General features: G+C 53.8%; 1 protein-coding gene across 9 annotated transcripts; it reads left to right on the top strand.

The window, feature by feature from the left end:
- Positions 1-2136: 2136 nt before the first annotated feature.
- On the top strand, positions 2137-13522 carry Etv3l (ets variant 3-like). Of its 9 annotated transcripts, none has more exons than XR_001232196.1 (7): positions 2138-2262; positions 4889-4999; positions 6832-7283; positions 7500-7689; positions 8024-8141; positions 11761-12337; positions 12455-13522. XR_001232196.1 is itself a non-coding variant. In XM_013508356.1 (7 exons), exons 3-7 carry the CDS (start codon positions 6889-6891, stop codon positions 12234-12236), a joined length of 1038 nt encoding a protein of 345 aa, XP_013363810.1. In that variant the 5' UTR covers positions 2139-2262; positions 4889-4999; positions 6832-6888; the 3' UTR covers positions 12237-13521. The 9 variants fall into 9 exon arrangements, 8 of the variants coding, with proteins under 8 accessions (XP_013363809.1, XP_013363811.1, XP_013363805.1 ...); XM_013508356.1 differs by having other exon boundaries at positions 2139-2262; positions 6832-6949; positions 7091-7283; positions 11761-13521; XM_005411734.2 differs by having other exon boundaries at positions 2139-2262; positions 6832-6949; positions 7046-7283; positions 11761-13521.
- The last annotated feature ends 502 nt before the right edge of the window (positions 13523-14024 follow it).

Here is a 14024-nt window from a genome sequence, read left to right as displayed (position 1 = left end):
ATCCTTAGAAAAGGAGACTGAGTAAATAATATCATTTTATTTGAGACTAAAAAGAATAGTTACAAATTGCCAAAATTTAGCAGCAGTGTTTGAGCAGAGCTGTGCAGGGGGCTCTGGGGCTCAGAGGAAAAGCACGCATGTGGTGTCAAGCCCGAAGCTGTGAGAGCAAACTGCTTTCAGGTGTGCACTCTGTGTGCAGGAAGCTCCATGAGAGAAGAGCTGAGACAGTGGGAAGGGCAGACAGCTGGCAGAACTTCCCAGCAGGTCAGCAGTCCTCCAAAGAGTTGAGAGGAGAGCCTCTCACCAAGTTCCCTGTTGGGTAGATGTTTCAGGAGACACCTGCCCCAGAGGCAGGCTCTAGATGCAAAAGACCCAGAGGAAGAGCTTCCCCAGCCACCCCTACAGGCTGGGGTGCAGGGCAGTGGTGCCGCTGGACCCTGAAGGGTTAATGCTATTGTCTGAAAAACCACATCGCTCCCCTGGGAGCTTGGAGATCCCGCTCTCATTTTAAGTAACCCTAACGCGAGCGTGATGAGCGAAGGGTCGTAGCTGGGCTGGGCGAAGAGCGCGCCAGAAGGAAGCAGGCTGCACCGCGGGAAGGGACTCTGGTAGGTCTGCGGCGGGGCTGGCGCAGAGGGACTCCTCCTATGCACCCACCCTGCCCAACTGTGGAGCCTCTTTAGGGCAACTGGGAAGGGGAAAAGAAGGACACCCCAGTCCTGAGTGGAGAGGGGAGTCCCAGGGCCCCACTGACGCTGCCTGAGAAGTGGCAGGGCTCTTCCATCCAGGTATGGAGCAGCCACAGAGACAGGTGCTGGCCTTTCAGGGCAGACTGCACCTTGGTATCTGCAGGAGGACATCATAAAGACAGTGGGTCCAGATAGGATAGAGCTGGGCTTAGCTGCCAACTTCCCAGGGCAGAGGGTCTCCTGGGATGAATGAGTCTGTGAACTCTGGGGCTGAATGAATGAAGGTCTTAGCGTCTCCCTCTCCTGCTGTCTGTGACATGGGGCGCTGTGTCTCAGTGTGCTCCCTTCTGCCATCGGTACAGCTGAAGCTGGAAAACAGTGAGTAAGGACCGGCAAGCAGCTAGTAGCCACTACTGGGCAGAGAGAGGCCAGTGAGGCTGTGGGCATCACTGCCTGGTGATAGGAAGGAGTAGGGACAGGAAGAGGGCACCAGGACAGGGAGAGCTGGCATGTGCTCCCCGCTGAGCCAGGCTGGCACGAAGTGAATTGAAACGTGTGATGAGGTGAGAGGATTCTGCCCATCCACTGCCTCCCTCCCTTCCTCAGACCCCCAGGAACTAGAACCAAGAAACCTGAAAGCTTGGGCCCCCCACCCCATTTCCTTGTCTTCTCCACCCAGAGAGGATGCCTGGTGGCACAGCGAAGCTCTGCCTCTCAATCCCAAGTCCTTCCCAAGGAAAGGGCAGGGCGAGGGCCAGGAGACTCTGGGAGCTGGGGCCCCCTGCATGCCAGCCTCTTTCTGGCCCTGCTCTAGGGCAGTGGTGCCCAGGGGGCGGAGGGACCAGGGTACATGAAGAGCCTGTTGTTGGAGTTGGGGCTTGGTGGAAATTGAGGGATTCGTGTTAAGTCTGGGGTCTGGGCTGAAAGAGGACATGGAGACTGAGGTTGGCTATTGAGTCAGAAGGCGTCAGAGGCCCTGGCTGGGGAGGGCCACCTCAGATACTTGCTGCTGTCAGTGCAGTCCTGGTCCTTATGATTCAGCCCCAGGCCCTTCAGCCAACTCATCCAGCTCAGCTGTTTGCTAGAACTTTCACTTCCTCTTCTTGGGATCTGGCTCCTCAGCCGCCTCAGGGCCTGCTGGAGGGGATTTCGCCTCCCTAGGAGACTAAGGATGGGGGTACCCAGGGGACGCCCCCAGGGCACAACTGGGAAATGGAGGGAATGCTGAGGTTGCCACTGGGACCCTGGGAGGGTCTGGGGCAGAAGTGAGGGAGTGGGGAAGTGAGGCCAGGGCTGGGAGAGAAACGGGAGGGTTCAGCTTCCATCTCTGAGGCACAGGAAAGGGAGGGAGACCAGAGAGGAAGGACAGAAAGGAAAAAGAAAACAGAAAGTGAGGAGAGCCAGTGACAGAAGCAGAGAAAGAGGTTGGGCAAGAGGCGTGAGACAGAGGCCACACTTGAGAGGAAGAAACCAGGCAACAAAGAGACACAGTAAAGACAAAGGGGAACAGAAAAAGAGTGGGAGAACATGCCGCAAAGCGAGTGACGGCAGGGGAGAAAACCAAGAGCCGCTGGTGGGTAGGAGGAGGAAGGAAGGCGGGAAGAGTGGAGGGGAGGAAAGGGCTGAAACTGGCAGTGGGAGAGCAATGAGCTGAAGACGAAAGGTCAGAGCGAAACAGAAACCTGCAGGGGCCGGTGGGACGGTCCCAAGCCTGTCGCTGGATACCCCTGGCTGCTGAGAGTGTGTGAGGCCGCCACTTCCCCCTGACCTTCGACTGCCCATTGACACGGGTCTGAGGGACATAGGTGTGTTGGTGTGGACATAGGTGTGGTGGGACACAGGTGTGTCTGGGCTTGGATTTCTGCTCCATGGAGTTACACAAACCTTTTAAATCCCACAGCCGCCAGAGATGCAGAGACAAGAGTCACTGCAAAGGGTGGGGCCCAGGAGGAAGGGCTGGGGGACAGCAGAGATGGAGAGGGGTGCAGGGTTGGTGCAGGACCCCTGCGAAGCCTCTCCAGAGCTGAGGCTGCAGGAGGGAGCTAGGCTCCCAAAACCCACGTCCAGGAGGGCTCCTTGCTGCCCTGGAGCCTCTGCCCCCATGCCCCTCTGTCAGGGAGGAGGGAAGGAGACCAGAAGGGAGGCCAAAGGGGGCATGTACTGCTGCCCTTCTCCAGCAGCCCGAGGAAAAAGGTGGCCAGCTCTGCTCTTCCCGGCCCCGGCCGCGGCCCCTCTTTCTCTTCTACCTAAGCAGCTTTAACTAATAGCATTATAGAGGTCTCAGGACTAACCAATCTCCACTTGGGGCTGAGATCAAGGGAGAGGCCAGAGGGTTCTAATGAGATTGGGGATTTGATGGATGGGAGGGGGTGCACAGTTTGTTCAAAGATAACAAGCATGCAATATTCCCTGGAGACTGCCAAGCTCTGAGGGGCTTCTCTTCCTTGTAGCCTGGCTGGTTTCTCCGCTCTGATCTTAAACACCATCACACCACCATACCCCCCCCACTCCCCACATCCTCCAAACTCCTACGACCCCGCCCCAAGCTGTACTCTGAACCTCCCCTGGGCTGGACTTAGGCTCTACATCACTGTTTCTGTCTCCTTCTCTGATTCACTGTCCTCGATGACTCTCACAGCCTGCTCCTTCAGCTGCCTTTGTGTTTATAAACAGTTCTGTTTTCCCACTAAATCAATCAAGCAGTCACTGAAAAGACCTGGTTTTGTCCAATCAATCAAATTATTTAGTCAGTCTACACTGGCTGCTTAAAAGGCTGCAACAGCAAAGTGATTTTCCATGCAGGTCTCTGCTTTGCATGTGGGCAGCGCTGGGCTGAGCACGCTGACGTTCTCAGCACTGAGGTTCATATATGTGCGATGTTTCTGTCTTCTTCATCCTCTCTGCATTGCCCTCTGTCCATCTGGCTGGCTGTCCTCTGACTTCCCTGGGTTTTTGCTGAAATTTTTTCTGGCAGGGAGCCCACATCTGAGCCCCTCCTTCAGCATCCAGGGCCCACTGCCAGCCTCACCTCCCTGCCCTCAAAGTTTCACCCTCAAACCTTCTGCCCTGATTGTCAGATGAGAGCCAAGAGCCTGGAGTCAGACAGACCTGTTTCCATCCAGCTCCGCCACTTGGCTAGGATCTTATGCAAGTCTCTTAATCTTTTGAGCCTTAATTTCCTCACCTTGCAAAATGTAGCCAGTACCCACCTCAAATGGCTATTGTGAAGAATCAATGAAATAACGTGGAAAAAAAGTGTGGTACCCAATTCGGGGCACACAGTGGGGGCCCGAATCACATCAGCAAAAATTGTTAAAAAGTCAGATCTGCTTTGGATGTTTCCTTTAGCTGCAAACCCCAGTTTAGGACTTTCTCTCTATCCTTATCGCAATCATCTATATTGCCTTTATTAAATAATGACCTAAAACCTTCATGGGTTGTAATGAACACTTCTATTGGCCAAGGGGATTAATCTATTAGTAGTAATCTGAATGATGGTGATGATGACAGTAATAATTGCTCCCTACCATAACCATTCCAGAAACACAAAGTGCCTTAGAGAAACCATACTGATCATTTGAGATTGAGTTATGATCTTTTTGATTTGATTCTCAGTTCTCAGCCCCCTCTAAGGCCACTGCACAGACCCAGCTGTGGGGCTGTAGGGGATAAAGGGGCTGTAAGAGCCAGTTGGAGCCTCAGAGGCTGTGTATGACTCAGGGCGCAAGAGGGAAGGAGCAGGGGCCCAGAGGGAGGGGGAGGGCACCCAGCAGAGCACCTCCTAGCCTTGGCAGCTGGCAGAGCCACTGCACAAGGAATTAAGGTTAAATGCCAAGGACAATTCTCAGAATGCGGACACAGGACAGAAGCCTGCTCTTCTCTAGGAGCCCCCCACAGTCAGCCTGAGGGGCTCAAGCAGAAAAGAAAAGACTTGTGGGTGGATGTTTGGCAGGATTTTTCAACAGTAAGACTTTCCGCACCCAGAATGCAGACTTCTTAGAGAGCAGAAGCTCCAGGAGCACTCACAAATCTGGGGGCGGGGTGCTTGGGAGGAGGCTGTTGGTATCAGGAGACCAGGAGACTTGACCTCACCTGCAGACAGCACTTTGGTTTTTTATTTGGGTGTTCTTTTTTGGGCTGCCTAGTTGGCTAAGCCTTATAAATCTTACAGCAACATCTTTCTACTCTTTCACTTGTAGTTGTGTGGCCTTAAGTTGTGCAGCACTTCTGAGCCCTACCTTGTGGGAGATCTCAGCACATTCAGTCTTAATCCGGTAGCACTGTGCAGGACACAGGGTGTGTCTGGTCCGGTAAGTGGCAGGTGTTTATCATCTTCTTGCCAGATCCTAAATCTATTGAGATCTCTGCACCTCCAACCAGGAAGCACCATCAGATCCAGCAGGCAGCAGGAATTCTATCAGCTTCCTTCCAGGAACATTTCTCCCTAGAAACCTCTGCACATACATTTCTCAGCCGGCTGCATTCTGAAACTGAGGTAGAGAGCTCCCAAGCTAAGATTATACCAACAAACTTTCTAATGGCTGGGCAGGAAGGAGGGTGAGAGAGGAGAGGGGGCTTCTGCTTCAGGAGAGAGTGAAGGGAAAGGATTCCAGATGTCAGCTGTTAGTTTTCACTTTTTGTGTGTGTGTGTGTGTTTGTTTCTTTGTGGTGCTGTGGATAGAACCCAGGGCTAGCTGGGCATGGTGGCACATGCCTGTAATCCTAGCTCTCAGGAGGCTGAGCCAAAAGGATCACTGAGATTTTGAGGACAGCCTGGGCTACATATTGAGTCCAAGCCCTGCCTGAACTACATAGTGAGACCCTGTCTCAAAAAAACAAAGAACCCAGGGCCACTGGAAGACTAGGCAAGCGCTCTAATTCTCCATTACTGAGCTTCTCTCCACCCCAACTGTAAGTTTAGGCACTGCAAGTATGCGTGGATCTACCCACCGCCCTGCTTTCCGAACTTTCCAGAGGTGCTCTCAGCCCAGGCCAAATCAAACTCCAATGGCCTGTCAGGTCAACCATTGATTCCGAGGCACTGAGTAGATCCTGGGGAGCAAAGGGCCAGCAAGAGGCCACATGGCCTTTTGGCGCTGGGAGTGGGAAGAGTCAGGAGGATCCTACAACTTGAGGTGTCTGGGATTCTCTAACATTCTAACACCTATGGCTTCTTTTTCAGGGGTTCTTGCTACACTAAGTTTGGCCCAAAGACCAGCAGCAGCAGCATCTTTAGGAGCTTTTTAGAAATTCAGAATCTTGGGTTCACCCATTCCATCTGAATCAGAATCTGCATTTAAAGCAACTCCAGAATGATCATTATGCACGTTAAATTTGAGAAACACAGCCATAGATGATTCTTGGTTTGGTTTGGTTTGGTTTGGTTTGGTTTGGTTTTTTTGAGACAGGGTCTCCCTATGCAGGCCAGGCTTGAACTTGCTAGGTAGCCCAGGCTGGCCTCGAACTCATGATAGTCCAGCTTCAGCCTCTTAAATCCTGGGATTAAAAGCACCCACCACCAAGCCAGGCTAATAGATTATTTTTTTAAGTGTAAGGAGCCCAGTCCAGACACAGTGTCACATGTCCTCCAGACATGAGCGCCTACAAGTCCTAGTTCATAACAGTGCTTCCCTCGTGCCAGCTCCATCAGAGAGGGCTCCAGAGCCTGGTCCCAGAACCCTGCTGGTACACAGTCCAAAATATCCAAGAATCTCCCAGCCCAAAGGCAGCCTCATGTCCTGCATCCCCATAACAGCCTTTCCTGTCCTTCCTCGATCTTTCTGCACATGGCTACATCCAGTGGTGATCGTGGAAAGCAGCCTTTTGCACTATCATCCTCTCTTCCATTTAAAGGTTTTACTCGATGGGTTTTTTTCCTCCTTACATCTGCATCATGCAAGTCTATCTCAGTGTGGCTCATTCCCTTCCCTTCCCTCCCCAGGAGAGAAACAGCAAGATCCCCTCTTCCTTGCCCCTGGTTCATTAACTGAACAACTATTTTCAGAGCACCTGTGGGTACAAGGCTGAGCCCTGTCCTGGGTATGAGGAAGTTTCCTGCTTCAGCCTCCCTTTTCTCGCTTGGACTTTGCTCTCTTTCCTTCCTGACCTTCTCTATTCCTTCTTTCTTTCCCTTCCTCTTAAGAGGTGACTGCCCCTCTCCCAGGACTCAGCCTCAGCCCTCTCTTGCCTGCAGTGGACCATGCACTGTAGCTGCTTGGCCGAGGGCATCCCGGCCACCCCTGGCAACTACTGGATCTCAGGTGAGCCTCTCTGCCAGGTTCCCCATACTCTTACAGTTGCTGTGAGTGGGGCCTCAGAGCAGCAGGGCAGCCCTCACACTCCCTTCCCCATCCCAGGCTTGGCCTTCCCTGACTGGGCCTACAAACCCGAGTCCTCCCCAGGCTCCCGGCAGATCCAGCTGTGGCACTTCATCCTGGAGCTGCTGCAGAAGGAAGAGTTCCGCCATGTCATTGCCTGGCAACAGGGAGAATACGGGGAGTTCGTCATCAAGGATCCAGATGAGGTAGCCCGCCTCTGGGGCCGCAGGAAATGTAAACCACAGATGAATTATGACAAGCTCAGCCGGGCCCTCAGGTGAGACAAGTTGGCCAGCACAGCCAGAGAGGGCAGAGTTCAAGGACAAGGGCTGTGGTTCTGGCACCCCTGTCCGATTCCCACTTGCCCCAGGCTTGGCAAATGTCTTTGCCCGAGGAACATTGCCTGTTGTCCTCCAGGAACAGCTCCGTTTGGCCTTGCTGGCTTGGGGAGGGCGACTCTGATGCTGCCTCTATTCTAACCTCCATTCTCCAGGTATTACTACAACAAGAGGATCCTGCACAAGACCAAAGGCAAAAGGTTCACTTACAAGTTCAACTTCAGCAAGCTCATTGTAGTCAACTATCCTGTGTGGGAGGTGCGGGCTCCACCCTCTCCCTGCCTGCTGCTGGGGGCCCCTACCCGGTGTCGGCCAGCCTTTGTGCCCATGGGTGTGCAGAGTGAGGTAGGCATGAGGGTGACCCTTGACTCAGAGCTCCACCAGCACTTGTCCCTCTGCCTAGGAGGCCCCCATCCCTGCTCTCTACCATGAAGACCCATCTTCCTCCAAGGGTCTCCTGCATCCTAGCCCCTGAGTAACCCAGAGCAGTGGTGCTCAGCAATCTATCTAGGACAGCTCCTACCACTGAGCAAGGGCCACTTCTGTACTAGGCATCCCTCCCTCGACAGTGGAACAGGGGGAAGTGGGTACTTGTCTAACCAGGACATGGTGCACGTACATATTGGAGGACAGGTGCCAGGGAGGAAAACAGACCGCACCCCACCCTGTAATTCCTCAGCTCCTGCCCGGCATGCTGTTCACCCATCAGGCCATGGCAGAGCAGCTGGCCAGAGAACGGACCCCCCAGGAGTCCCCAGAGGTCTCTGAGAAGAAGGGGAGCAGCAGCAGCCAGCACCGTGAGTGTCTAGGATGAGGGGGACAGAGAATCTTAACAGAGGAGGGGGAGGCCCTCCTGGCTGAGGATAGGGCCCAGCAGACTTGAGACAAGGTACACAAGTCCTTTAGTCATTCAACCAGCATTTATTGAGCACCAGCTATCTACAGGTGTAGGGACTCAGAGACTCAAGAAGCTCAGAGCCCAGTGGGGAGCAAAGAGGGAGGACAGCCAGTAACCCAAACTGAGACTCAGGTAAGCACAGGTTCGGGGGGGGCCAGAGAAGTCAGGGGCTCCTGGAGGTAGTGACACGCACACAGTAAGAAGGTGGAGAAAGAGGCCCTGGCAGAGTGAATAGCTCCAGTAGAATAAAAAGGCATGAGTAAGCATAACAGAGCTGGCAGGGTGCTGGTAGGTCCCTGGGGTCACAGTGAGTTCTGTGGTGAGGGTTGGAGCAAATGGGAGTGAGGAGAGACGAGAGAGAAAGAGAGAGACAGACAGACAGACAGACAGACAGACACGGGTATCCTCTCCCTCAGAGCAAAGCAAACAGGTATCCTCTCCCTCAGAGTCTCGGAAACCATTCCATGGGGATCAGACCTTAGCCCATGGCCAAGAGGGTCCTAGAAGGGACCAAGGAGGAAGAAGCATGTTCAATTTTCATTTTATAAAGATTATAGAAGGCCCCAACTCACAATGTTTTCATTTAGAATACTTATGATTGTGCAGGGGTGAAAAACAATCCGTATTCAGTAGAAAGCACACTTGCAATTTTGCATTTTGATCTTTCCCTGGCTCGCAATCCAAAGTACACCGCAAGCCTCAGTTCCCAGTCCCTGCACCATCATGCTGGCGACCAGCCACTACTCTCCATGCACTGTGTACTAAGCTGTGACACTCTGTAGCTTAGGTGTATTAAATATCTTTTTGATATGTTTGTTTCTGCAGTACTGGGGGTGGAGCCTAGGGCCTCACACATGTTAGGCAAGCACTGTACCACTGACCTATATCCTTGGCCCTTTTTAAAATTTTATTTTAAGACAGGGTCTGTCTAAGTTGCCAAGGCTGTCCTAGAACTTTTGATCCTCCTGCCTCGACCTCCCAAGTAGCTGGAATTATAGGTATGTGCCACCACACCCAGTTTACATGCATTTTTGACTTATGTTATTTTCAGCTTACAATGGGTTTAGCAGGCACATAGCCCTACTGTAAGCTGAGGAGCGTCTGTGCTAAAGTTGTGTGTAGCTGGGATTAGAGGAGGCACAAGCCTGGTGTTGGAGGCTTTAGAAGATTATTTAGGCAGGTGATGATGAGGCCAGAACCAGATAAGGATCAGAGGTAGAGAAGGAGGCTCAGCAGAAGAGAGACAGGGAAGACAAAGTTTCTTATTTTATTTGCTTACTTACTCATTTCTCTCATTGAATGTTTAATGGGCTCCTGTTTAATGTGCCAGGCACTATCCTTGGGCCTGACCCCGCTGAGCAGAGCTGCCTTTCAGTCTTGTGGGCAGACTTTCCATTACTAACACACCTGCCATTAGAATTGCACTCCCTGATACAGAGGAGAATTTGAGGGTGCGGAGGACATCAGGGAAGACTTCCTTGACAAAGTGACATTTGAGCTGAGGCCTAAAGTATACATAGCTAAGCTCAGAGGGAGTGGGAAAGGCCCTGGGACAGACAGAGCAGCTGGAAGAAGGCCAGCATGGTGGCATATGGGAGGGAGTGGGAGGAGAGGGTGGAAAGTAGGCAGAAGCCAGTCAGTTTCTGCAGCAACAGTTAGATTTCCTGTGGAAAAGATCACAGAGCCCCAAGAACTTTGTCTTCATTCCAGCCAGTTCATGGGCTGACGGCCCTTGGCCTCCACCCTAGGCTGTGTGCAGCTGGGGACCCAGTCTCTGTGCCCCTGCGTGTACAGCTGAGTGCTGGGTGTGGGCAGCCAGGGCAAGCTGGGACTCGCTGTGCCACCAGGATGGCAGCTGGGATCTGAATAGCACCTGCACAGCCCTCCCTGTCCCTCCACCCCACCACCCCTCCCAGCTCTGGGAGTGCCCTGGGCACTGAGTGTGCCTCTCTGGGAAACCATGAAGGGAGGGAAAGTGCCCCTGCCAAGCCCCAGCTTGTGAGTTCATCACACCTCCCTGTCCCCCTGAAGAAGATAAACATACATGCACACACACTCACGCACACGCTGCCTGTGCTGAGGCCCTGAAGGACACAAAGCAAGTTTGGGTCACAAGATTAGCAGCTCCTGCGTACCCCAGCTCTGCACTGGAGTTCCAGAACACTGTACTCATCTCAACCCACCCTTGCTCGAAAGGAAGCTGTGCAGGGCGGCAGCATGCAGGGACTTGAGGGCATCGGTTCCACAGGTCACTGCAAGGGCAGAGGCAAACTTGCCCCTGGAGCCTATGAGACACAACCTTCCTGGGAAACAACTGCCCCACCTTATGTAAGGCCCACAGGGAAGGTGAGCTCCAGCAGAGGCCCCACGCTTTTCCTCATGGAGGAGCATCGTGTTTCTCCCTTCCCAGATCCTATCAACCTGCATGCGTGAAGTCCTAATTGGTTACCCAGTTGTATTCACTGTGGCCCCCTGCCATGTGACCATATTAGGTTGATGCTTGCTCTTTGAGTTAAATGATGTGGCCTCACTAAGAAAAGTGTGGACTGCAGTTAGGATTCTGGAAGTGCAAAAAGCAGTATGGAGTTCCAGCTAATTGGCTCCAGGGGTCCAGGTGGGAAGCAAGTGAAAGGGAGCAGATCTGGAAGGACTGGGAGCAGGGAAGCCTCCTTGGAAGGAGCACTGTGGTCAGGGCAGACAAATTCGAAGCTCACTCCACACCCAGCCTGGGCCCTTCTCACCTGCGATGCTGCCTGGTCTTAGCCAAGAGACAGGCCTTTGTGACAGAGAGAGGCCTGTGCATGTCAGGGACAAGCCCAAGGCTATACAACCAGCCCTTCACCCAGCTAGAATCAGAGCCTTTGCTGCAGGGGCAGGGAGTGAGGAGTGGATTCCTTGAGCTATGGCAAAGGATAGCCTTCATTCCTTCTCTCGACACCTTTTTTTTTTTCTCTCAGTACTGAGGATTGAACCCAGGGCCTTCTCACTGAGCTACAGTGAGAAGCTCTCTTTTCATTTTTTATTTTGAGACAAGTTCTTGCTAAGTCACTGAACTGCCTAGGCTGGGCTCAAATTTGTGGTCCTCCCACCTCAGCATCCCAGAGTGCAGGGATTACAGGCAAGCACCACCACACCCAGATCAATATGTTTTTTTATTGAGCACTAAATCCCTGCCGAGGTGGGCTTGATTCAGGGGAGATGAAAGTAGATACAGTTCCTGCCCCCACAGAGATGAGGACACAGACATTAGACAAACAGGCCCAAGAGAGAGTGCGGGATCCTAGCTGAGCTAAGTGCCCTGCGAACAGGGGCGGGAAGGAGGACGGTGGGCAGCAGCACTCCCGCCCAGGCTGGAGAGTCTGGAAAGCTTCCCCAAGAAGGGACATCCCTGAGGAACCTGCAGAAAAGCAAACCAGCCCGAGGGAGACAGGAAGAAACTTTCAGCAGGATATGGAAAGGGAAGGGAGGCGAGCTCAGCGTCTCAGCACTCTCCTCACCCTTCCTCTTTCTCTCCCCAGGACTTGGCTCTGCCCCCAACCCCTCCTGGCTCAGGCCATGCTGCCATCTCGGGGGCCTCCAGGGCGGGCTGTCCAGCTTTGCCTCCTTGGTCCCTACCCTCCCGCCTCTTCCCTCCCCCTGGGCCTGCCTCTCAGGGCCCTTCCTGCCTCCTCTCCTTGCAGAGCAACAGCTCCGAAGCTCCTCCAAGCCGGCCATTCTGCTCCCAGGGCCTGGGTGTCCCCCAGGGCCCCAACAAGCTCCAGGGCTCCCCTTGATGGCCAGGCTGGGACAAGGGATGGGTGAGAGGCTTCCCACGTCATTGCTCAGGCCTAGGGGGCTGGAGGTAAAGTCTGACCCCATGATGGGAGCAAAGGGGTGTCTGGACCCCAGAGAGGGCTTCTCCCTGGAGACCCACACAATGGAGCTTGGGGAGGACAACCCTGCCTCCCCCAGCCTGGAGTACCTCAGAGCACTGTGGCCCTTGGATCCTCCTTAACTGGAGCAGAAGACGAAAGCATCTCCAAACTCTGTCCCCTCTGGCCAACTTCTTCTCTGGTTTTGCTGGACACAAGTGAGACTGCAGAAGGCTTTGAAGAGGTGACTTAGACCACTACAGAGGCACAAATGTGGGGGTGGGAGGAACTGAGGCAGGGCCCCCTCCTCTCTCACCAAATTGCTCATCAGACTGAGAAGTCTTGGTCTCAATTTTTTCAGAGAGAGGGAGGATTAATACAGTTTTCACCTTTTGCACCATCCATCCCATACCTGCCCATGTCAGGAGGAAATCAAGTGTCTTCGCTGGGGAGGGGCCAGGGATGCCTCCCATGGCTCCTTTTCTGTGGGCTCATCTCACTGTCTAGGCTAAGGTCTCCGTCCCCCCACCACTCTTCATGCCTTCTCTTCCATCCCTTGGAAACTCCAGTCGCCTTCAGGAGCTTCCTTCTACCTCCTCTGCCCCAGGCAAGTGGGAGGAAGGGACTGCTTCCTGCCTCTGTAATACTCCCCACTGGCCAGGAATAAAATGCCCTTGGCAAACTGGCCCCTTAGTGCGTGACCGCCTCCCTCCCTCCACTGGGTCCCAACTGCCCGCCAACTGCCCGGAGCGCCTGTTTCTGATCCCAGGCAGAGCTAAACACCACCCATGAGGCCTGCAGGAAGGGGCTGAAGGCTTCAGGGAGGCCTGGGAGACTGGAAACAGCCAGTCTCCTTGCCGCCATCGCCATCGGCTCTGGGAAAGATAAGGGCTGACGGAGCAGTGGCCCTGCAAGCTCCTGTAGATGAGGGAAAGCAGCCTCCAGAACTTCCAGCAGAGCAGGAGTCTTTCAAAATGACCCTCAGCCCCCTGCTACGGCCCCCTGAGCAGAACTCTGAAGACTGGGGAGAGTGAGGAGGCCACTGGCAAACATTCCTCTTCCTTTGACCTTCCCCCTGCACTGGCGTCCTGAGACTAACAAGGGAATAGATCTAAAGCATCAGGTGATTTGGGGGGGGGGTATGAGGGAGAGGGGTCTGATGCTCAGTCAAGGACAAGCCAACAGACAGAGATGTTGCAGGAGCCAAGGCACTGAGCCATACTGCCCTCCTTTCTCCAAGTGGCAAACCCCACACTAGGTTTGTCTCCAGTCCTTTCTGGGGAGGAACGGAAGGTCCCTTTGTCCATTCTTTGTCCCTGCCCTTCCAGTCTCCCCTCAGTGGAGGCTCCTCTTGCCTTTACTTTTCAATTTAATTTTTGTTTCATTTTGTTTTTTGAGACAAGGTCTCGCTATGCAGTTCAGACTGTCTTTAAACTCATTATGTAGCCCAGGCTGGCCTTGGACTTGCGGTGATCCTCCTGCCTCTGCCCCTGAGTGCTGGGATAACAGGCATGCGCCACCACATCGGCCACCTTTGCTTTCTGCTGCTGCTCCCCCCTTCCTGTGGCGGACACAGTGATAGAGGACTGAGAGACAAGGAGAGAGCCAGAGGGGGCCAGCGAGGGCTTAGCCCGCAGGAAGTTAGAGAGGAGCCAGGAGCCCAGCCCCTGCTTTCCAAGCTAGGCCAAGGCCAGGGCAAAGGATCTATGAGAACTCTGTATCTCAGCCCACACGCCAAAAAGGATACCCCAGATTCTTCCCTGGTAGTTCCCATCTGTCCCCAGAGCCAGGGGCCCATCCCCCACCCTGCAGGAAGGGCCAACCCCAGGGGCTTTCCTGTCACCCCGCTCACAGGGTGAGGCAAAGAGCCACCACTATGTGACCTGCACAAGGAAGCAGGGGTATGTCCTGGGGCTTGGGTTCTGCTTAGA

The sequence above is a fragment of the Chinchilla lanigera genome, unplaced genomic scaffold, assembly GCF_000276665.1.
Source record: "Chinchilla lanigera isolate Chin_1 unplaced genomic scaffold, ChiLan1.0 scaffold00144, whole genome shotgun sequence".
Lineage (NCBI taxonomy): Eukaryota > Metazoa > Chordata > Mammalia > Rodentia > Chinchillidae > Chinchilla > Chinchilla lanigera.
This window is presented reverse-complemented; position numbering and strand designations above follow the sequence as displayed.

Excerpts from the sequence above, each read along its gene's own strand:
- Etv3l (XM_013508353.1), top strand. The coding sequence starts at position 6,889 with ATGCACTGTAGCTGCTTGGCCGAGGGCATCCCGGCCACCCCTGGCAAC. Across the intron at positions 7,690-8,023 it reads CCATGGGTGTGCAGAGTGAG|CTCCTGCCCGGCATGCTGTT; the intron begins GTAGGCATGAGG and ends GTAATTCCTCAG. Across the intron at positions 8,142-11,760 it reads GAGCAGCAGCAGCCAGCACC|GACTTGGCTCTGCCCCCAAC; the intron begins GTGAGTGTCTAG and ends TTCTCTCCCCAG.